This window comes from Zootermopsis nevadensis, unplaced genomic scaffold (assembly GCF_977971745.1).
Source record: "Zootermopsis nevadensis isolate Lab colony 2312 unplaced genomic scaffold, Znev_1.0 Znev_ptg000001l, whole genome shotgun sequence".
In the NCBI taxonomy this organism is placed as follows: Eukaryota; Metazoa; Arthropoda; class Insecta; order Blattodea; family Termopsidae; genus Zootermopsis; species Zootermopsis nevadensis.
In genome coordinates, this window is record NW_028259133.1 from 5,397,614 (window position 1) to 5,421,043 (window position 23,430).

At 39.5% G+C, this 23,430-nt stretch overlaps 3 protein-coding genes across 12 annotated transcripts in view; 1 reads left to right on the top strand and 2 right to left on the bottom strand.

Moving 5' to 3' along the window:
- Positions 1 to 14,411, bottom strand: part of Ance-3 (angiotensin-converting enzyme Ance-3) — a 183,419-nt gene extending 169,008 nt beyond the window's left edge. The window contains exons 1-2 of one of the 7 annotated variants that reach the window (XM_087356387.1): positions 14,269 to 14,404; positions 8,015 to 8,090 (exon numbers count right to left, since the gene is read on the bottom strand). Coding sequence is in view for 2 of the 7 variants with exons in the window: in XM_087356252.1 (XP_087212378.1) it covers positions 6,294 to 6,647 (354 nt within the window). In the remaining 5 variants the exon portion in view is untranslated. Of the gene's footprint in view, positions 1 to 6,293; positions 7,052 to 8,014; positions 8,901 to 10,856; positions 10,876 to 14,268 lie in introns of those variants that run through there. The other 6 variants (XM_087356413.1, XM_087356461.1, XM_087356498.1 and 3 more) reach the window with 6 other exon arrangements.
- The window catches only part of LOC110829255 (uncharacterized), a 44,773-nt gene extending 23,739 nt beyond the window's left edge, over positions 1 to 21,034 (top strand). The window contains exons 2-3 of one of the 3 annotated variants that reach the window (XM_087356128.1): positions 14,050 to 14,150; positions 16,457 to 21,034. In XM_087356128.1, coding sequence (XP_087212254.1) covers positions 14,121 to 14,150; positions 16,457 to 20,719 — 4,293 coding nt within the window. In that variant the 5' untranslated portion in view covers positions 14,050 to 14,120 and the 3' untranslated portion in view covers positions 20,720 to 21,034. Of the gene's footprint in view, positions 1 to 14,005; positions 14,151 to 16,456 lie in introns of those variants that run through there. The other 2 variants (XM_087356071.1, XM_087356177.1) reach the window with 2 other exon arrangements.
- Positions 21,035 to 21,838: 804 nt separating this feature from the next.
- Positions 21,839 to 23,430, bottom strand: part of stan (Protocadherin-like wing polarity protein stan) — a 124,744-nt gene continuing 123,152 nt past the window's right edge. The window contains exons 50-51 of one of the 2 annotated variants that reach the window (XR_015537083.1): positions 23,052 to 23,137; positions 21,839 to 22,082 (exon numbers count right to left, since the gene is read on the bottom strand). The gene's annotated coding sequence lies outside the window, so the exon portion shown is untranslated. The remainder of the gene's footprint in view (positions 22,083 to 23,051; positions 23,138 to 23,430) is intronic. The other variant, XR_015537074.1, reaches the window with a different exon arrangement.

Here is a 23,430-nt window from a genome sequence, read left to right on the forward strand (position 1 = left end):
TTAAAATTTTTATGACTGCATTAGTATCTTTTTCCCAACCATGTGGAACATTTTCCTTTATTTTTGGGTGATATTATTAAAGTGTTCTTGGAATATTTGAATTTATCATCGTTCCTAAATGTTCGTACCAAAGTCTTCTGACACTATCTTTTCTGTTTAATAAAACAGAGCATTTTAATTTACTTTTTAAGTGCTTTCGCGTCACTGAATAGCGTATATTGAAAGTGTTCCACCCGTCTGGATGTACGTATAAAACAACTCCAGGAAGGATGTACGGCCTTTTATGGAATTTAATAATGAGAAGTTTTATCCAAATGTGATCAAACATTCCAATTTTGCTTGACGTATTTATGGTAGCTTCTGACCGCCTGAATCAACAGCACAACGTTTATACGTCTTTGCTGTAATTAACTTTAGCTTCACGTATTCAAATCTGTATAAGTACTTTCAGGATAACGACAGAAACCAGAGTTTATTGAATTTCTAACAACTTTACTTAAGTTTTAGAAAGTTTCGAGACCTCAAACAAAAGAAGATACGAATTCTTCACATTTCAATGCACAGCCAGAAATAAAAAAGTTACTAAAATATTCATACAACGAATTTTTCCATTCCAGATGTCAACCGTATTTTGCGTAAGAAAAAAAACAAGATAGCATAAATTTGCGCTAAGCAGTAATTAATTATATACGCGCAATTTACTTCAGTACATACGAAAACATGTTGGGTCACGTAGCCCTGCAGTATAACAATATAGAAGATTTCTGTCTTATGGGTTGTTGCGCTGTGTAGTCTGGTAGATGTTAACCAACGTTTCAGAGGTCATACTGCCTCCGTCATCAGAGTTTGAAGATTTCTGTCTTCTGGTTTGTTGCGCTGTGTAGTCTGGTCGATGTTAACCAACGTTTCAGAGGTCATACTGCCTCCGTCATCAGAGTATGAAGATTTCTATCTTCTGGGTTGTTACGCTGTGTAGTCTGGTAGATGTTAACCAACGTTTCAGAGGTCATACTGCCTCCGTCATCAGGGCGATGAGTATGAAAATTTCTGTCTTCTGGGTTGTTGCGCTGTGTAGTCTGGTCGATGTTAACCAACGTTTCAGAGGTCATACTGCCTCCGTCATCAGGGCGATGAGTATGAAAATTTCTGTCTTATGGGTTGTTGCGCTGTGTAGTCTGGTAGATGTTAACCAACGTTTCAGAGGTCATACTGCCTCCGTCATCAGAGTTTGAAGATTTCTGTCTTCTGGTTTGTTGCGCTGTGTAGTCTGGTAGATGTTAACCAACGTTTCAGAGGTCATACTGCCTCCGTCATCAGGGCGATGAGTATGAAAATTTCTGTCTTCTGGGTTGTTGCGCTGTGTAGTCTGGTCGATGTTAACCAACGTTTCAGAGGTCATACTGCCTCCGTCATCAGAGTATGAAGATTTCTGTCTTCTGGGTTGTTGCGCTGTGTAGTCTGGTCGATGTTTACCAACGTTTCAGAGGTCATACTGCCTCCGTCATCAGGGCGATGAGTATGAAGATTTCTGTCTTCTGGGTTGTTGCGCCGTGTAGTTTGGTCGATGTTAACCAACGTTTCAGAGGCCATACTGCCTCCGTCATCAGAGTATGAAGATTTCTGTCTTCTGGGTTGTTGCGCTGTGTAGTCTGGTCGATGTTTACCAACGTTTCGGAGGTCATACTGCCTCCGTCATCAGAGTATGAAGATTTCTGTCTTCTGGGTTGTTGCGCCGTGTAGTCTGGTAGAAGTTTACCGACGTTTCGGAGGTCATACTGCCTCCGTCATCAGAGTATGAAGATTTCTGTCTTCTGGGTTGTTGCGCCGTGTAGTCTGGTAGAAGTTTACCGACGTTTCAGAGGTCATACTGCCTCCGTCATCAGAGTATGAAGATTTCTGTCTTCTGGGTTGTTGCGCCGTGTAGTCTGGTCGATATTAACCAACGTTTCAGAGGTCATACTGCCTCCGTCATCAGAGTATGAAGATTTCTGTCTTCTGGGTTGTTGCGCCGTGTAGTCTGGTAGAAGTTTACCGACGTTTCAGAGGTCATACTGCCTCCATCATCAGTCATCGACTGTGAAGAATAAATGCTAACCGATCTAACGAAGATTTCTGTGCTCTTAAATAAATCAGGCATTTTGCGATTTCACTCAGCCCTTCTCAGTAAGAAACGATGTAGTACAATACATAAATACATCGTAAATAAATTAAAAAATAAATTTTGAATAAAGTTATACGTAAGTACGGATTTTTTTTCCAGCAGCCTTTACATCCTCACTCAAACGTCCAAATATTTTCTTCAGCACTTGGTTGTGAAACACCTTTATTATTGAAAGCGAGAGTCCAAGTTTTGAACCCATATAAACAATGCGCCATTTCCCTCCTTGTTGCGCCTAAATAACCAGAAGAGAAAGTAACCAAGTAGCTTCATAATTTAATGACAAGTTTTAAGTTTGTCTTATCTCTCTTGCTAGGACACAACAGAGCGCTTATGAGATAACGCTTCCGTACGTTGACTTGGTTTATATACACATGTTAACTGTAAAATGCTACGACATATAGGCTCTTTGTAAAGTACAAACAAAAACATAATGGCTATGAGATGTGGAAAGATTTACATACGCAGAGATAAACATTCTAGATGTCTTGTCATTAAAGACGCGAACATTTATAGATCAACTATGGAATGCAGACATTATCCAGGGTTTCTTCTTTGCAAAACCTCCTTATCGAAAGAAAATTCAATGGTATTATCTCCGTTTTAATTGTTCTAAATATTCTGAGATTGATGTTTAATCGCTATAAGCCTCATATGCCCTTTTAGAATTGATGTTATAATGGGGTGTAAATGTAGACTGTGTCATGACGCAGTTAAACGATTATCAAAATTCCCCTGGACCCATAAAGTCGAGTACGTTGTCATAACCAGAAACATTCCTCACATCTGTTTATGCAATATATTTCGCATTCATAAATCATGTTTTAAACTCTGGTCTACTTTAACCATTGTTTTAACTTTCTGTTACCAGCACACACAATCACATAACAGAATAAATTCGGAAAGACAATAAATCCTCCAGAAACAAGTAAGCATCCATAAAATCTATAGCCATTCTTGTTGTGTTGTATCTATCTACTATAAAAATTCGTGATTCCCCGTTGTCGTCAACCAATTTGTCGTCAAAAAATGACGTCATCAAACAATGTTACGTTATATTTGTTTACTCGGCATTTTTGTACCAACACAACAATGCCGAGTAAACAAATGACTTGATTAAGACACTAAACTAACCCCTCCGAAGGGGGTGTCAAGTGTTTTAACCCCCTATTCGGAGGGTTGGTTTAGTTTCTTACTCAAGATTTTAAAACGCAACCAACCCCCCGGAAGGGGAGGTTGGTCAAGTGTTTTAACCCCCCATTCGGGGGGTTGGTTGCGTTTTAAAATCTTGAGTAAGAAACTAAACCAACCCCCCCGAGGAGCTCCGAAAGGAGCGCTCTGCTCTAGTATTTAAAAATGGCAGAGACATAGAAATTTAACAATGGCCTTGTTAAACAGCCGAACTGTTAAATCACAAAGGAAATGACTTTCTACCCATTATGTATACATAAGGTCAACAAACAAGTTAACTTTTAACCTATATACAATGAAGGCTAATGCCAACAATTAGACCCATCAGACTGCTAATAGTCCATATTCTTTCGAAGGTAGAAACGCCCTGTTAAAACTCAGCTCGTGTCTTAGAATATTCTACCTCAACCGAATTCTACAAAGAGTTTCTCGTTTTCCGACTTGAGCAATTCGTCTAACGCAAGATTATCTCGAGAAGTTTCATCATCTTCAATTTAACTCTGTGTTCAACAGTTTTATGAGAAGTCTGTTTACAAACACAACGTACGTTGTATATATCACGTTTAACAACCTAAGGGCAAACAGTTTTTTTATTTCTATTGTTTGGTTTATTCGGCAATTTAGAGAACAAATCTTTTGTCATTTACTAATAATGAGAAAAATTAATGAGAATTTGTTCATTTCTAAATTTTTCTATACTTACTCTTCTCAGCTAAGTGTTTAAGTTTAAACAAAATTAAATTCTATTAGCTACACAAGTTAGAACTGAAGCAAAGTACCAACAAACGTCTTGTGTAGGCCCATTAAGACACCAAGTTAACCATCCGGTGAATGCTAACTCACTTCCGTTCCTTGCATAACGTAGAGAGTTGCGTAATATTTTCCACGATTTCAATTTCGTAATCTTTTGTTGCACACGTGTGCCGTATTGCGTCTAGTGATTATGCATAAAGGAAGATGAAACGTGCGACTGTGTTGCTGAGGACGTCTTCTTGTACGGGCTTTTACTTCTAAGAAAAAAATTATTCAAATAGACCAAACGCTTTTCTAAAAAAAATTTTTGAAAAAATAAAGAGAAAGGTTACTTATAATTATTCATATGAAACTGATCTTTGCCTGTGTCATAAGAAATAATCACAATTATATTTTTGCTTTAACTCCTGTTTCCAACAGAAAAATATATTTCGACAACAAACGATATATCATTATCGATTACTTAAATCTCGAATTTAACATTCATTTAACCTAGCACATAAAATGGATCATAAAAATCATAATTAAAAAATCAGTTAATAGATATATTGTCAGTTATTTGATAGATGTTATTTGAAGATTGTTGTCTTCTGGGTTGTTACGTCGTGAAGCCTGGTAGATGTCCACCAGACTTAGACGGCGTAATAACCCAGAAGACAGCCATCTTCAGACCCACCGCCGTGAAAACCTCAAATCCTACTTATATGCTATTTGCTCTCTGATCCAGAAATGACTTCCTTTTAGATTTAATCTTAAAAACAGAATCGGGAAACACGGAAAATTATTTAGAATTCCTTCATGGCAGGGTTTTGTACGATGAGAAGCTTCGTAATTTTACGATTTGCATCCTGGAGTGTGACATTTATAGATGATAACACTTTTTACAATTGGTGAAACTTTGCATTCACTTGAAAATATCAAAAAATACATTTTTGACACTTGTCATGACATCCAGAACGATCTCACATGTTCCATTTAAACTTTAATGATGAACAAAATAAAAGAAGGGATAAATCAATTTTCTTTGCGCTTATAATCGAAGATGAGTTCAAGTATACCTCGAAAATCTCAACTTTAATTTCATCTTCCTTATGTGACTCCTTATCGCAGCGTACAGAAACGATTTACCCTAATTTCAGACGTGAATACCGCTCAGTTACAACCTTGACCGAGTATGTGTTATCTGATAAATTAATTTCATTGTGTCGAAATATCAGTAGCTCAAACCTACAATAGTGCAGCGGTTATGGCGGGTGAGCATATTGAACTTCAAAAATTAATTCACGACATATATGTATTTCAATTTTTTATTATTTTCAGTAGTACCTCAATTTGTTTTTAAATTGAAAAATTTCAACAATTTTTAAAAAAACAGTTTTGAGAAGGTTTGGACAGAAAAAGATGGCCACCCAGAAGAGACAACTAACACACTAATTAACAATGATCGAAGAACTTATCGCCAGCTATACTTTAAAATAATCGATACTATGAAAGGGCAGTTGAACAATCGATTCTCCAAAATTCTCAAAGTAAAGTTTATTTTACTTCTACACTTTCTAAAACTGTAAATTCTACTCTGGAGAGTTTCCAGCATCTACTTATAAGTCGTTACTCAGATTATACGAACGGTATTTTGATTATCCTATTCTGAAAATCTAACTTTCCTTTATTTATTCATCGGAAGAATTTTCTAGCTTAAAATTTGAGTAAGGCACAAAACTATCCTCCTTGTTATCTATTTTAGCAATCATTGTGTCATTGTGTCTGCTTAGGATTTGAGGTATTTACGGTGGTGGGTCTCCGAAGATGGCTGTCTTCCGGATTGTAACACCGTGTAGTCTGGTAGAAGTTTACCGACATTTCAGAGGTCTTTGCTGCCTCATCATCAGGGCGATGTGTAAGCTTCTACCAGACTACACGGCGCTACAACCCAGAAGACACCCATCTTCATTGTGTCTGTAAATTTTACTGATTCCACCTATTTCAAGAGCACAAGTCAGTTCGCAATGTAAACATCTGGCACTATTATTTAATAACTACCGGTTCATTTCTCAGGGGTAAATCGGCCGGGATTTTAAGCTAACCACTCACATCCGCTGACAATACGTGGAGCTATACCTTGTTACCGCCCACACGTCTGCATTTCGTGGTGCTTATAATCTTTTACTTTTTTCTAGTAGTACAAACTTACGGCTGCTTGTTGAGTAGCAGCGTTCACGTTTGTCTCGAACTGCCATTGAGCAGCCACGTCCTTTGTGCACTCATTCGACAACATGACGTCCACCCTCTGGAGCAAGGATCTCAGGTCCTGTCCGGATATCCGGGATACATGGTTCTCCAGTTGTCTGTTTCCGGGACTGCCTTCGTCTTGATATCCATTCGGTTCGATACGTACCCCAGGGCCAGGGTACTGGACGTCGTAAGGCGGAATCTGTCCTTGAGGTAAAGGATATTGTGCCTTAGGAGACGTTCGGCCCACAATTTGGATCAGAAGTACCGTCAGTATCAGGTTCCAGCGGAATTCCGCCCTGTTCCAATACCGCATGTCGTTTTGCTGATGTCCGCCAGCGAAGAACCGCACTTGGTTTCTGTTTTGTTTACTGTTGGTCTTTGAACAGCGTTATTCTGTCTTACTCTGTCACTGGTCACCTCCTACAACACTGTAACACTAACCAATGCGTTCGCTGCCTTATTCATGCACGTACCTAAACCTGGAAAATGAGGTGGGGTGACGCACTATGGAAACTGTCGCCTCTTGTCCATAGGTCGCCACAAATATCAATGGACGCCAGTTTTTACAGTGACGTCAGAGACATCTAATATTGTTTTCTGCTCAATTGTCATAGAATACACTCGAATTTGATTTCCGGTTCAGATAAACTTGAACCTCTGTTTACGTATAATGTTATGCAGACGTGTGCGAGGAAGAAGGTAAATTTTCATAAGTTCTTTACCTCGGAATTACCAAATGTGTCGGCCGAGTTGTTAACACTTTTTCTTCCTTTTCACAAGGTCTCAGGTTGATACCTGGGCTATCCTGTCTGAATATTTTACGGTTTTCCTCAGCCCTTCCAGACGAATAACCTCATAGTTAATTAAATTAGGTCACGACCACTTCCTTAAATACCCTTTTCCTGTTCGACATTCTATAACTTTGATATTATGCGAGTCTGTTCAGTCTGACCAACTGACGGAATTGTTAAAAATATCACAACTAAATAAGGAAATAAATAAATGATATCGGCATTACATACAAAGTAGTGATTAGCTTCACATTCTGATCGCTTTGACCTCAGGGATGCGACTCTTAAAGCACATTTAATGTGGGTCTAATACTCAATATAAAGTTACCATTTGCCTAACCCATTCACATATCTCAACTATATTATTATTATTATTATTATTAAGTGTTCTGTCTGACGACAGGTCCATTGCTCTGCCCCAAAAGAGCTCTCCAGTTTTCTCTATTCTCAGCTTCTCGTTTTAACTCCTGGAACTTCATCTTCTTTCCTTGTTTAAGATCGTCGGTTAGCTGTATCAGTCTTCTTCCCAGTCCTCGCTTTCCTTCAACCTGGCCTTCGATGATATCACTCAGTAATCCATTCCTTCTCATAATATGTCCCTTCGTGTAATCGCCTGCAGAATGTTTCTTTGCTCGTTGACTCTCCTCAATACTTCTTCGTTGGTCACTCGATCCGTCCACCTGATCTTCTCTATTCTTCTCCAACACCACATTTCAAAACTCTCCAGGTATTTCTGTTCCTATCTCAACTATAGCAGACAATAATTGCTGTTTCGCCTAAAAGCGATATCGATATTAATCTCAGACTTCCTATTTCTGTATCGACCTCATGGTCAAAAGAACGAGTCTCAGTCACAAGAGAATTGTTAGACCTGTAGAGCAGTTCTTACCTTAGCGGAGGATTATTATCACCATGGAGTTCCCACCGCCCCTCCAACATTCGTTACTCAATGGGTTGAAAGACGTCTGAGACGGCGACCATGAAACAAGACCTAGTTATTACACATATTTCATGAAACAGTACAAATTAGTGAGTCAGATACCCACTGCTGATCTCTGACAAATAGACAACACCTACAATAGAAATGATTTGTCAGTCAGTGACAGTCACGCGGTAGATTAGAGAAAACCAATCATAAGAAGAGGAGAAAAGCGAAAATTCCCTAAACGTCACCTGTATAAAATATACACAAGACACTTGATGACGTACAAAATCATATTAAATTTGTCTCGGCAGCGAGTATCAAGATGGTTGCCTTCTGGGTTGTTGCGCCGTGTAGTCTAGTGAAAGTTTTCCGACGTTTCAAAGGTCTCCATCAGCAACTCAGAATACAACCATTTTTAGAATAAACTACTTATTCATCTATTTTAATTAGGATTGTTTATTGATTGGGTTGAGTACTTATCACACCTCGCATAACTTCGCCAGGTTGCAGCGCTGTATAAAATGTCGCTTCATCTGAAAACGCCTTCATTTCTGCGTCTGTTTCGATGAATCGATCATACCACTAATAAATGTTACGTCTTGAAGGCGCATTTCGTCTGTCATACACTCTCCTGAAGTTTCGTTGCACCTGCTTTGTTACTCCACATAACGTGCTTCCGCCATTTTCAAGCAGGTTAACAACAGTGCTCATAGATGGCATATTGCGTCAACAGAAAGAATCGTCACTTGTTTCAATCTGTGACAGCATCTTCTTACTATAAAAATTTGTGATTCCTCGTTGTCTTCAAGAAATGACGTCATCGACAATGTCAACTTATATTTGTTTATACCACAACAATGCCGAGTAAACAAATAATGCTTCACAACAAAAATTATCAAGCCAGTCGCATGATCTCTGCTCCAGAAGCAGCACATCGCATTCTTGAATATTGACTGACAGTTGGCCTAAAACATCAGGAAAGTGAAAGAAGACGTTATCAACTATTTGAAGTATCAACTCTAACAACTCTAACAAGGTAAACTGATACTCATTCGATATATTTAGATCATAAAGTCAGTTTTCATAATACTTCCCCCCCCCCCGAAGGGGGGGTTAGTTTAGTGTCTTACTCAAGATTTTAAAACGCAAACAACCCCCCTGAATGGTTTAAGAAACTAAACTACCCCCCGAATTGGGGTTAAAACACTTGAGCAACCCCCCCTTCGGGGGGTTGTTTGCGTTTTAAAATCTTGAGTAAGACACTAAACTAACCCCCCCTTCGGGGGGGGGGAAGTATTATGAAAACTGACTTTATGATCTAAATATATCGAATGAGTATCAGTTTACCTTGTTGGAGTTGTTAGAGTTGATACTTCAAATAGTTGATAACGTCTTCTTTCACTTTCCTGATGTTTTAGGCCAACTGTCAGTCAATATTCAATAATGCGATGTGCTGCTTCTGGAGCAGAGATCATGCGACTGGCTTGATAATTTTTGTTGTGAAGCATTATTCGTTTACTCGGCATTGTTGTGGTATAAACAAATATAAGTTGACATTGTCGATGACGTCATTTCTTGAAGACAACGAGGAATCACAAATTTTTATAGTAGACACTCTGTACAGTGGTTTGATGAAGAATGTGTGTGTGAGAAGAAATTAGCAACAATGGCGTCAGTGGAATATAAGGTTAAGGGTGACGATTTAAATAGAGTTAAATATTGTGAATGTAGAAAAAAAAAATATTTGTCGTTGTAGTCAAAAAATGACGTCATCGAACAATGTCACGTTATATTTGTTTACTCGTCATTCTTGTACCAACACAACAATGCCGAGTAAACAAATGACTTGGGGGTTAGTTTAGTGTCTAACTCAAGATTTTAAAACGCAACCAACCCCCCCCCCCCCGAAGGGGGGTTGGTCAAGTGTTTTAACCCCCCATTCGGGGGGGGGGTTGGTTTAGTCTCTTACACAAGATTTTAAAACGCAACGCGTTTTAAAAACTTTACCAACCCCCCTCCCGAAGGGGGGTTTGTTTAGTTTCTTGCTCAAGATTTTCAAACTCTACCAACCCCCCAACCCCCCGAAGCGTTTTAAAAACTTGAACAAAACCCCTAGGAGCTCCGAAAGGAGCGCTCTGCTCTAGTGTAGAAAAAATTACAGGCCTAATATTATCTTGAACAAAAAATCATGGCAAGAAAAGCATTCAGAGTTTTCGAATAACTTAAATAAACAGAAAGAATTTGAGAGAAAGTGTGGGGCACAGTGAATAATATTCTGAAGAAAAATTATAACTTGCCGACTGGTACTACAAAAATTGAGTTAAACACTTTCATGATTTATTTTCGAAGACAGCAGGTCATTTAACAAACTAGCTGCAGACGCTGTGACGTCAGTACATGGAAGAAATGAATAAAGATTTTACAGGACGTGACGTGAAGGATATGAATATTAACTAATGTGACAGGCGTTTAAGAGAGTCATTAGAAAGCTTGAGAGCGACAGTGCACTTACTACATGAAGTTGTTAGGTTAGAACACGTCGAAAGAATTATTGACAAAATGGCTGTCAATATCCGGGTTAGTTTCTTAGCCAGTACGTAAGATAAAAAAATAAATGTAGATCGAAACGGAGTGAAAAAGGAAGTTGGGTGGAAAATGGGAAGTTTAGAGACGTGAGAGTCAATGAGTGAGAAAGACAGATATACACAGTGTGTCAAAGCGACAGAGTGGATCAGAGATAGAGAGAAACGATCAGATACGAGGTGCGATCGGAAAGTTTAGAGACTGCGCCTATAAAAACCCGTACACTTATCTCAGGTATTAAATTCATCCATCACCCTCGAAGTAGTTCCCCTGGGAGTGAACACAACGATCCCAGCGCCGCTGCCAAGCCTGGAAGCATCCCTGGAAATCTTTCTTTGTCAGCCTGTCAAGCACCATCTGCGATTCTGCCTGAATCTCTTCTATCGTCTCAAATCTCCTTCCCTTTAGCTGAATTTTCATCTCTGGGAAGAGGAAGAAGTCACACGGAGCTAAATCCGGCGAATAAGGAGGGATGAGAAAAATGAATAATGGAGGGATGGAAATAACGTATAAGATTGAGAGAGATAAAAACTATAAATATTTAAGGACGCATACAAATAATAAACATTTTATTTACATTAATTTTATGCTCTAAGTTTAAAAAAATAAATATACAATGCCGTTGTTTACTTAGTGTATAATGTAGAGGACTAATAATAACTTCTAAAATTTTGATAAAATACGAAAATTCCTGTAGACTGCGAGAAATAATGATATTATTGATGTCGCACAATTATTCAAAAACAGTGTACAGAATCTGAACACTGGCTGAGGGGCCCGTTCTTCGTCAGGGAGTTTTTAAAGTAAACTATTCTGAAATAATGAAAATGAATATTTATTTTGATAGACCGTATAGCCTGTATAAGCCTGGAATATATGCTAGTTCGTAGGCCTGTACCAATAAAAGTGACAATAGACCTTTTTTTACTTTTTAAATAAACAGTTCTAAAAGCAAAACGATGTGACATCATACATTTATTTCTAGAACTTACCACATAATGATCTTTTATGCATTAAGTAATTCACAAGGAACTAAATAGTTGTGGGAAAATCGCTTTATGCACTATGAAAAAAGTTGCTAATGGTTGCCAAAGATAAACAAATGGAAATAAATGGAACTATTAAACATTTTGTACGGTAACATGATGGCTGGTGAAGTCCTATAATTCCACAAAACTTGTTCACAAAGGAATTCAAAGCCTGAGAGGCGCATAGCGACATTGTGGGATTAAACTGAAAGATGCCGACATAAACGGTCTGATGCTGCTTCGGTTTAACATCTCATTTAAAAATTCGAAGCTCCTAAAACAGCGTTTCTCAACCTATGGTACCCGTACCACTGGTAGCACAAGAGCCAATGTTGAGTGATACGCGAATTAAGTAATACAAATCAAAAGATAATATTAATATAAATAAGTTTTCCCTGAAAGCATTTGGTTTGTGGTACATTTAATGTGCTAAATTAGAAGTAGTGGTAAGCCAGCAAAAAAGGGTGAGAACCCCTGCCCTAAAAGATTAAGCACAATGCCAAGCAACTGAATACAAACCCGAATTTGACCCAGAATTCCGCGATCTGTGACAAGTATCCATACTTTGTCAGTTTAATACAACCTGACTGAGAGCTACGAGACAAGGGAGGGGCTTGTTTGTGTCCGCTCTGAACCCAGTTTTGTCTTGAACAAGTGTGTTATTACGATACCGGTAATTTGTGTTTAAGTAACTTTAAAGAGGCTACTTATCTCTTACTTTCATTTTATCTTCAAGTAAAATGAGGAAGTAGTACCTAAATTCTAGTTTTATGATCTCCCATTTGCATAAGAACTCACTAATCATATTTAAGTAGAGGTATTACAGATTACGTTCCTTTTCTCTTATAATCTTTTTTCTGTGAACTAAAAGCATGATCCGTTGCACGTTCGTAGCATGAATGGTCAAAGAAGGACTGGTGTGACATATTGTCTTAACTTTGAGAAGCTAATAGTTACTCAGCTTGTCAATAAATTTTCCGTCTTTTATAAGGAACCAAAAGTCCACTACCTTGTAAATCACAGCCCTTCACTAAAACCTTTTTCTTATTTAGTGTTCTGTCTGACGACAGGTCCATATGAACAGGATCCTTCCATCCTTTTCTCGGACTGGGACCTGTTCATATACGTTCTTGGCAAATGATCCAGAAGTGGTTTGCCATTGCCTTCTTCTGTGTGTGAATGGAGTAATTGTTGGGATGCCACGGAGGAAAACTCCGTGTTGCCTAGACCACGGCCTTGCCCAACACAAGTTATAAATCTGAGCACCACCGGGAATTGAACCCGGGACCCTAGGATTACAAGGCTAGTGTTCTGACCACTAGACCACCGTGGCTGTCACACTAAACCCTATTATGTGCTAATTAAATCCAGTCTACACCCTCGACTCTTAATACCACATTCTCAACTTGTGTATTCCCATCACGATTTCAGACAATTTTCTTACACATTTCATAAGCCAAATTCTTAAATTATACATTTGCATGCTCATTCAAATCAAAATACCATGTGTTCGTATGTGTCCCACGAAAGTTAACTAAAAGTAAAGCTATCCAGCTATACGCTATTTACCCCCGGGTAAAGGACCCCGGTACCCATTGGACAGGAGGTTGGGTGGGCCCCAGAGGCTAAAGGAAAAATGATCTGCCCTGTGATCGAACCTCGGTCGTCCAGTGCGTAGTCAGTCAGTATACTGACTGAGCTACCTAACCTCACAAAAGTTAGTTTTTAAACCCAATAATTATTTAAGCTTATTTAATTAGTAACAAACAATATACGATAAGAAATTTTTCGACGTATGCAAATATTTCGGTGGGCATATGGGAATGAACGTTCGCGACAAATAATTTATATACAAATGTTTCAGCTTTCATAGAACAGTTCTCATTTGTTAGTTAAATAAATAAAATTACTCAAGGATCGGGCTCTTGTGAACACCATTAACCAGAAGTCTGTCACCTTTAAAAGTCGCAGAATTTTTAGAATCAGCTGAACTAACATTTCACGTTAAATGTAATCGGTGATTCACTGATGCATGAATATACGCTCTTGGTTTCTAACAGTTCTGACTTTTCTTCACCGAAACTCCTGGAATATTCCATTTCGACAAGCTCCAAAAGAATAAACTTAATCTAGATGAGTGGTCTAGTGTACAAACGTATGTGTCACCTTTGTGTTTGTTAATGATTAAGTAGAATTCCTAGAAATTATGTAGACCTGTTTTCGTAAACTCGTGGCATATTTATGTTACTGCTTTTAAGTACCTATAGAAAGAGGTGACTTAGCATTCACGCCTCATATATCAGAGTCTTTTCAGATAAGTAAATGCTTACACTTTTGTACATATAAAATCACGGTAAAATGTCTCTCAGAGTGCATTTATTCTCGCAGATGGGACAAATATTAGAACTGTGATAAAACATACTATTTCTACAAGCACACCTGTGAAGAAAGAAGCCAAGATGTCCTGCCTGTCTCTTACAATGAGTAAGGTAAGGATTTATGTCTGTCAATGGAAACTCTATTTATCTTTATATGAAAATAATATAGTGACTAAGATGTAGGCTGAACGCACGAAATTGTTTCCTGCAAGGCAGTAATTTCTCTTACCCAAACGTCTACGCCGGTTCTGATGTATGTCGGAGCCTGAAACTAACCTCTGATCTCATTTAGTGCCGAGGTTAATGCGTGTGGAGCTTTACACCCACTGCCCCATATTTCTTCACTGCGTAGTTGATCGTACAAACACGAAAGACAACTTCGCCTTTCAGCTGTTCCGAAGCGCAAATTGAAGAGACCTCCAGTGGTTGTGAGCGGAACTACGAGCCAGCTTGCTACTAGACGCGCACAGACCTTTTTTTTCAGGCGGTGGTTATTTAATCTTTACCAGGCCTAAGTCCCACGAAATTAAAATAAACTTGCTCTCGTGCTTAATTACGCACCAAGATTTGAACACGTATGGATACGTGGATAACTTCACGTATTCTTTATCTCTGCACCAAATTTACATGAGCGATGTTTCTTTCGCTTTATACCGGTATCCATTGGATACGATAGTGGGTGGATCCCAGAGTCTGTTTGGTCGCAGTGGCAAAGAGGAAAATTACTGTCCGCGCCAGGAACAGAAAGCCGTCCATCCCGGAGCCAGAACACTTTATTGACTACCTTACAGAAAGCTATAATTTACCGAAAAGGATTTGAAGATTCTCGTGTCTGTTAGTCTGAAGAGGCTGTCTTCTGCGTTATAGCGCCGTGTAGTCTGGTAGAAGTTTATCCAGCGTTTCAGAGGTCCTTGCTGCCTCCATCATCAGGGCGATGAGCCTTCAGAGGTCCTTGCTGACTATATCATCAGGGCGAAGAACGCTGATGATGGAGTCAGTAAGGACCTCTAAAACGCTGGTAAACTTCTACCAGACTTCAAGGCGCTACAACCCAGAAGGCAGTCATCTTAGTTTCTATAATTTTACCTGTTGTTTTGTATGTGAACAAAACTTTATTTATCGCATTAAGGGATGAATGGAGTGCTGGGTATTTTGTTCGAACCTTAGACGGAGGAAGTATCAGGGACTTGGGGAAAAAATAATTAAGAGGAAGTTCATAATTTTTACTGTACATTATGTACTGCGCAGACGTTCAGAGTTTTTTATATATTTGTAGTGTTCTGTCTGCCGACAGGTCCATATGAACAGGATCCTTCCATTCTTTTCTCGGAATGGGACCTGTTCATATACGTTCTTGGCAGATGATCCAGAAGTGGTTTGCCATTGCCTTCTTCTGTGTGTGAATGGAGTAATTGTAGGGATGCCACGGAGTTTTCCTCCGGGGGCTTTCCCGGTTTCTCCACGGCCTTGCCCAACATAAGTTATAAATTCGGGCACCGCCGGGAATCGAACCCGAGACCCCCAGGATTACAAGGCCAGCGTTCTAACCGCTAGACCACCGATGTTAAAAGCTCACATTATACCTTATAGCTTATAAAGTCGCATGAACAACGAACTATGAATTTTAAAGATGTTGAATGAGGCGGTAGTGTCATTGTCCTGCAGGGTAATGTCGAATGGATTAAATTGGCGAGTCATATAGCACGCACAGAAACTATGAGAAAGTAATATTTTCAAAATTAAAATCGGAAGAAAGGAGACCTACTGGGAATTCTAAACATAGATAGGAGAGTGTTATGAACTCTAAAGACATGGCACAGAATGTGAGGACTGGATTTATCTAGCTCAGGTTGCGATAACAAAAATTAGGTTTCCATATGACGATAGGAGTTCGTTGACTAGATGAGCATTTATTGCTTCGCGTAATTAGCTTTTTGTTATCTAGTCACGGGACAGAAGACAGAGACATTTCTTAATAAAATCAAACTGGCAAAGTGCAACTCTGAATTGCAGGACCTTAAGAGTTTTGTTGCCAGTGAACAGAAGTCCATTCCAGATGATATTTCTTACGACACATTGCGTTCCATGTGGATTTACCCGGCATTTTTATTTCACACAATTCAATCTTCTTCTGTTTAATTATACAAAAAATATGTTTAAATAGACCTGTAACTTTAATATGTACAAATAATCATTACCATCATATTTAATTCTCCTGACCATGAATGTCTGCCTTGACTTTTCTCAGCTTCAAAAAAAGTTTACACTTAACTTCTACTCAGTCACATTTAAATACATATAAAGTCATACAGATCACAGAGCTTGAAAAATTAAATCAACTGAAGATTTCTTGTAACTGACAGTCGTAAAGAATTCAATATGTTACGAATAAAGGAATGGTTTGATTTTAATTCCAGAGCGTGTTACCAGTGTTGATGATTGCAGCCTGTTGGGATGCCCTGTTAGTAGTGCAGAATAAAGGTGTCGCCTTTTCATCTCCAGCTACAGAAACACGAATTAAACCGACGACTGATGAACAAGATGTCTCCGATCTGTTAAAATCAACAGAATCAGCGATTCTCACGGAGCAATTTCCTTCTGAGTCAACAAAACCCTTTTCTCAGGGCGCATCAACAGTTATTAAAAAAGCTGAACTGGAATTGACGCAACAGGATTCTGCCATCAATGAAGAAACAGAACTCGCAACTAACACACCAGCAACAGGGCTGAATATCACAAGAGAGTCAAGTCAAGACGCAACTACTGATACGCCCAATGGACTGGAATTGACGCAACAGGATTCTACCACCAATGAAGAAACAGAACTCGCAACTAACACACCAGCAACAGGGCTGAATATCTCAAGAGAGTCAAGTCAAGACGCAACTATTGATACGCCCAATGGACTGGAATTGACGCAACAGGATTCTACCACCAATGAAGAAACAGAACTCGCAACTAACACACCAGCAACAGGGCTGAATATCTCAAGAGAGTCAAGTCAAGACGCAACTATTGATACGCCCAATGGACTGGAATTGACGCAACAGGATTCTACCACCAATGAAGAAACAGAACTCGCAACTAACACACCAGCAACAGGGCTGAATATCACAAGAGAGTCAAGTCAAGACGCAACTACTGATACGCCCAATGGACTGGAATTGACGCAACAGGATTCTACCACCAATGAAGAAACAGAACTCGCAACTAACACACCAGCAACAGGGCTGAATATCTCAAGAGAGTCAAGTCAAGACGCAACTACTGATACGCCCAATGGACTGGAATTGACGCAACAGGATTCTACCACCAATGAAGAAACAGAACTCGCAACTAACACACCAGCAACAGGGCTGAATATCACAAGAGAGTCAAGTCAAGACGCAACTACTGATACGCCCAATGGACTGGAATTGACGCAACAGGATTCTACCACCAATGAAGAAACAGAACTCGCAACTAACACACCAGCAACAGGGCTGAATATCACAAGAGAGTCAAGTCAAGACGCAACTACTGATACGCCCAATGGACTGGAATTGACGCAACAGGATTCTACCACCAATGAAGAAACAGAACTCGCAACTAACACACCAGCAACAGGGCTGAATATCTCAAGAGAGTCAAGTCAAGACGCAACTATTGATACGCCCAATGGACTGGAATTGACGCAACAGGATTCTACCACCAATGAAGAAACAGAACTCGCAACTAACACACCAGCAACAGGGCTGAATATCACAAGAGAGTCAAGTCAAGACGCAACTACTGATACGCCCAATGGACTGGAATTGACGCAACAGGATTCTACCACCAATGAAGAAACAGAACTCGCAACTAACACACCAGCAACAGGGCTGAATATCACAAGAGAGTCAAGTCAAGACGCAACTACTGATACGCCCAATGGACTGGAATTGACGCAACAGGATTCTACCATCAATGAAGAAATAGAACTCGCAACTAACACACCAGCAACAGGGCTGAATATCTCAAGAGAGTCAAGTCAAGACGCAACTATTGATACGCCCAATGGACTGGAATTGACGCAACAGGATTCTACCACCAATGAAGAAACAGAACTAGCAACTAACACACCAGCAACAGGGCTGAATATCTCAAGAGAGTCAAGTCAAGACGCAACTACTGATACGCCCAATGGACTGGAATTGACGCAAGAGGATTCTACCACCAATGAAGAAACAGAACTCGCAACTAACACACCAGCAACAGGGCTGAATATCACAAGAGAGTCAAGTCAAGACGCAACTACTGATACGCCCAATGGACTGGAATTGACGCAAGAGGATTCTACCATCAATGAAGAAATAGAACTCGCAACTAACACACCAGCAACAGGGCTGAATATCTCAAGAGAGTCAAGTCAAGACGCAACTATTGATACGCCCAATGGACTGGAATTGACGCAACAGGATTCTACCATCAATGAAGAAACAGAACTCGCAACTAACACACCACCAACAGGGCTGAATATCTCAAGAGAGTCAAGTCAAGACGCAACTACTGATACGCCCAATGGACTGGAATTGACGCAAGAGGATTCTACCATCAATGAAGAAATAGAACTCGCAACTAACACACCAGCAACAGGGCTGAATATCTCAAGAGAGTCAAGTCAAGACGCAACTACTGATACGCCCAATGGACTGGAATTGACGCAACAGGATTCTACCATCAATGAAGAAACAGAACTCGCAACTAACACACCAGCAACAGGGCTGAATATCTCAAGAGAGTCAAGTCAAGACGCAACTACTGATACGCCCAATGGACTGGAATTGACGCAAGAGGATTCTACCATCAATGAAGAAATAGAACTCGCAACTAACACACCAGCAACAGGGCTGAATATCTCAAGAGAGTCAAGTCAAGACGCAACTACTGATACGCCCAATGGACTGGAATTGACGCAAGAGGATTCTACCATCAATGAAGAAACAGAACTAGCAACTAACACACCAGCAACAGGGCTGAATATCTCAAGAGAGTCAAGTCAAGACGCAACTACTGATACGCCCAATGGACTGGAATTGACGCAACAGGATTCTACCACCAATGAAGAAACAGAACTAGCAACTAACACACCAGCAACAGGGCTGAATATCTCAAGAGAGTCAAGTCAAGACGCAACTACTGATACGCCCAATGGACTGGAATTGACGCAACAGGATTCTACCATCAATGAAGAAATAGAACTCGCAACTAACACACCAGCAACAGGGCTGAATATCTCAAGAGAGTCAAGTCAAGACGCAACTATTGATACGCCCAATGGACTGGAATTGACGCAACAGGATTCTACCATCAATGAAGAAACAGAACTAGCAACTAACACACCAGCAACAGGGCTGAATATCTCAAGAGAGTCAAGTCAAGACGCAACTACTGATACGCCCAATGGACTGGAATTGACGCAACAGGATTCTACCATCAATGAAGAAACAGAACTCGCAACTAACACACCAGCAACAGGGCTGAATATCTCAAGAGAGTCAAGTCAAGACGCAACTACTGATACGCCCAATGGACTGGAATTGACGCAAGAGGATTCTACCATCAATGAAGAAATAGAACTCGCAACTAACACACCAGCAACAGGGCTGAATATCTCAAGAGAGTCAAGTCAAGACGCAACTACTGATACGCCCAATGGACTGGAATTGACGCAACAGGATTCTGCCATCAATGAAGAAATAGAACTCGCAACTAACACACCAGCAACAGGGCTGAATATCACAAGAGAGTCAAGTCAAGACGCAACTACTGATACGCCCAATGGACTGGAATTGACGCAACAGGATTCTACCACCAATGAAGAAACAGAACTCGCAACTAACACACCAGCAACAGGGCTGAATATCACAAGAGAGTCAAGTCAAGACGCAACTACTGATACGCCCAATGGACTGGAATTGACGCAACAGGATTCTACCATCAATGAAGAAATAGAACTCGCAACTAACACACCACCAACAGGGCTGAATATCTCAAGAGAGTCAAGTCAAGACGCAACTACTGATACGCCCAATGGACTGGAATTGACGCAACAGGATTCTACCACCAATGAAGAAACAGAACTCGCAACTAACACACCATCATCAGGATCGCATCCCGCGAGAGACTTCAGTCAAATCTCAACGCAAATAGTTGAAACAACTAATGACGCTTCTGTTACGGGTGTCGTGGCCAGCGAGACGAATGCTCAAAGCAGTCAAACATTACTTCCAGTGTTTCCAGTTACTTCAGCAACAGAATTACCAACCTCTTCTGTCCTGCCATCTTCAAGGAAACCATATACACCAGTGTATCGATGCTTGCGATCTGGCCGTTTTCCATCAAGGTCGAGTTGCACCGAGTATCATGAGTGCCGCCGTGTTGGTTCCTGGTTGGTGCACTTCAAAGGAAAATGTTCTTTCGGCCGTAGTTTCAGTGTTCGTTATAGTTTCTGCGTACGCAGTCGTCTATCTGACTGCAAACCATACTCGATCCCGTTTGATGGCGGTAACCGTTCAAGCGAATTTCAAGATTCTGATAGTGACGAAAGCGAAAGTCACAATGAGAACGGGAAAAATTCGAAAACAAATCGACTCAACTCCTTTCTCAACGAAAAGAATAACAGACACTCATGGATCTATAAACGCACTACTCTTTCATGATTTGTTACGCTGCTAATTGTGTACTTAGAAGAACCAAGAGAAACTATTATTAGTTCATAGTGTATGGCTGGAAATCAAATCCTTAATTGTATTTTATTAAATGTATTAATTTTACTGTAGTATCCAGTGGTCGGCAACCCGTGCCCCACACGTGAACCTCGCAACCTTCTTAAGGGTCCGTCACACGATCTGGCAGTTCGTCAATGCGAGAAATGCAAATGTAAATGTGACTGAGAAAAAGTGATATAAATTGTCTACGCGTAAATGTAAATAATTGAGAAAAATTGTAATAAATAAAGTATTATAGATGCAGGCCTATGAATTAAAATCATTTTATTGTGTAAAGATTCATTTTTTACGTAGTTCATACCATAAAAACTGGGCAAAAATATTATTGCTGCAGTATTAAAAATATTTTTTAAAAAAAATTAACAATGACTTAAAGTCAAAACTGTATAACACTAGCAAACGTCTTTACAATAAATTCAGTTGCATGGATAAACAGCTACAGCTATTATGTTTCCAACTGAATACGAGCTAACTTTTTCGGTTCCAGAATTACATTTTCGCTCTCATGATTATTTTCTGTCGCCCTTGACAGAGATTCGTATCCAGAGCGGCCCACAGTAATGACAGGCCGACTATACCATAAATATGCACCATATTGGCCATGTTATTTGTGTATGATTCTTAACGTACCTTTACATTTTAATTGCTTTTACAAGTACCGACGAATTACTTTCATGTCCGTCGTCCGTCCGCCCAAAAATATCAGCGTCAAACTACGGGGTCTGATAAAAACAATAACATATATCGAATTCTGTCGACACATTTTACTATGGGTTAATATGGAGCATTTCAGAGCCCAGTTTATTTCGGTGAATCTCTAATAAAAACACTGTCAATGCAGGCACAACCAAGATTCCACATAATTGCCATGGCAACGCTTTACGAACGGACCTGAAACCTGGTAGCCCTCGATTTACGCCGGGGATTTGTCACTGGACGAACTGGCGTAAACTGAATCGGCGTAAATTGAAACTTTTATAATGTAAATCAATGGGAAGTCAATGACATGCGTTCCCAGCACCCAAACATTGACGATTAATATAATGGATTTACATTTAAAGCTCTGAAATAACGTAAATAAAATAAAGGGAATTTAAAAAATATATTTTATACACTTACAATCGGCGATGGCGTGATGAAGCGGCGTTAGTTCTCTGATGAAGTCCCTGGTTGAGGATCGTCATGTTTTTTAAAGAAGGCATGTAGTGTATACTGTCGTGATTTCTTCTTTCTTCCTTTCTTTCTTTCAAAATTTCACGATAAGGCCTCATGGATGCCATAACGCTCCTCTTTGCTGTAACACAAGAGCAAACTCGCATATGCAAAAGTTTGCATTTCACAAACAGCTTTTACCGATTCATCGATCTCATTGGAGCAAATTCGCGTTAACGAAACATACGTAATTGCAGAGATGACTGTATTTATAATTTTTGTTCAAAATCAGCGATGTAAGAATTACGATTTAGTATAAGAAGCAGTGCGAGAAACATTGTAAAAGTTATAAATAATAGTAAAATATATATTTTTTCACTTTTTGACTTTCTGGTTTCAAAACCGGCGCAAATCGAGGGCTACCTATACATTAATTATGGAGCAAAACCAATATTGTAGAAGGTATTTAGTTAAATTTTCCAGACAAGATCTCAATTTTTCACTCTGCCACAATTGACGTATTTGCAGTCCTTAATATACATAAAGTGATAACACTGTTATAGAGGTGGAAGATTGCAGTTGTGTTGCAATATACATTATAAATCTGACAAAAATCTAACGCAATAGTACATTCATTTCAGTTCACGTGTGGTACAATAAGGAGAGCTTTAAGAAATAAACCTAGAACGGATACAATGGAATTACCTGCATACCCTTGTATGGTTCTGGCAGGTGGATCATGAATACAGCAGACTTGAATACAATAGGCACAGCGAACATAAAATTTCTGAGGTTATGTTTCTATGCACAGTGTTAAAAACCTAATAAGCAGCACAAATATTACACAGCTTTTGGGTATTTATGCCATCACTTCTTACTACACATCCTATAAAATCTTACATTTCTTCTCCATACATGTCTAAAATGGAATGGTGTAATCCAGACTTGAATACACGAGTTTCCACGTGTTCTTCGCAATTTCTGAATTGTGAATGCTCCTACCATAAATAAAGAAGTATGATTACACGCGCGCACGCATGTACTACACAAACATAACCACTAGTATCATCCACATAAGCATACAAGTGTATTTCTTCAACATCAGACTTACTCATTAAGTAGGGTTTGAAGTTCTCACAGTGGTGATTATGAAGCCGGCTGTCTGGGTTGTAGCACCTTGCATTCCACTAACATTAACTAAAACCAATAAGATAGCCATCTTCAGACTTATTCATTAGATCTCAAATACTTATATTATTTCACAAACGTACAAAAACGTATAACGATCCTATGATTATCTTCGTTCCTAGTGTTGAATCTAAATTATCTTTACAAATATAAACAATTATAAAATTTCATACTCACCGCTGTGATAACCTCAAATCTTACATAACACAAAGTTGGTCAACAATACCACAAGAGACTTAAAATGGATCTTAGAGGAAACTGGATTTGGGGGTACAGATTGGATTCATCTACCTCGGGATAGC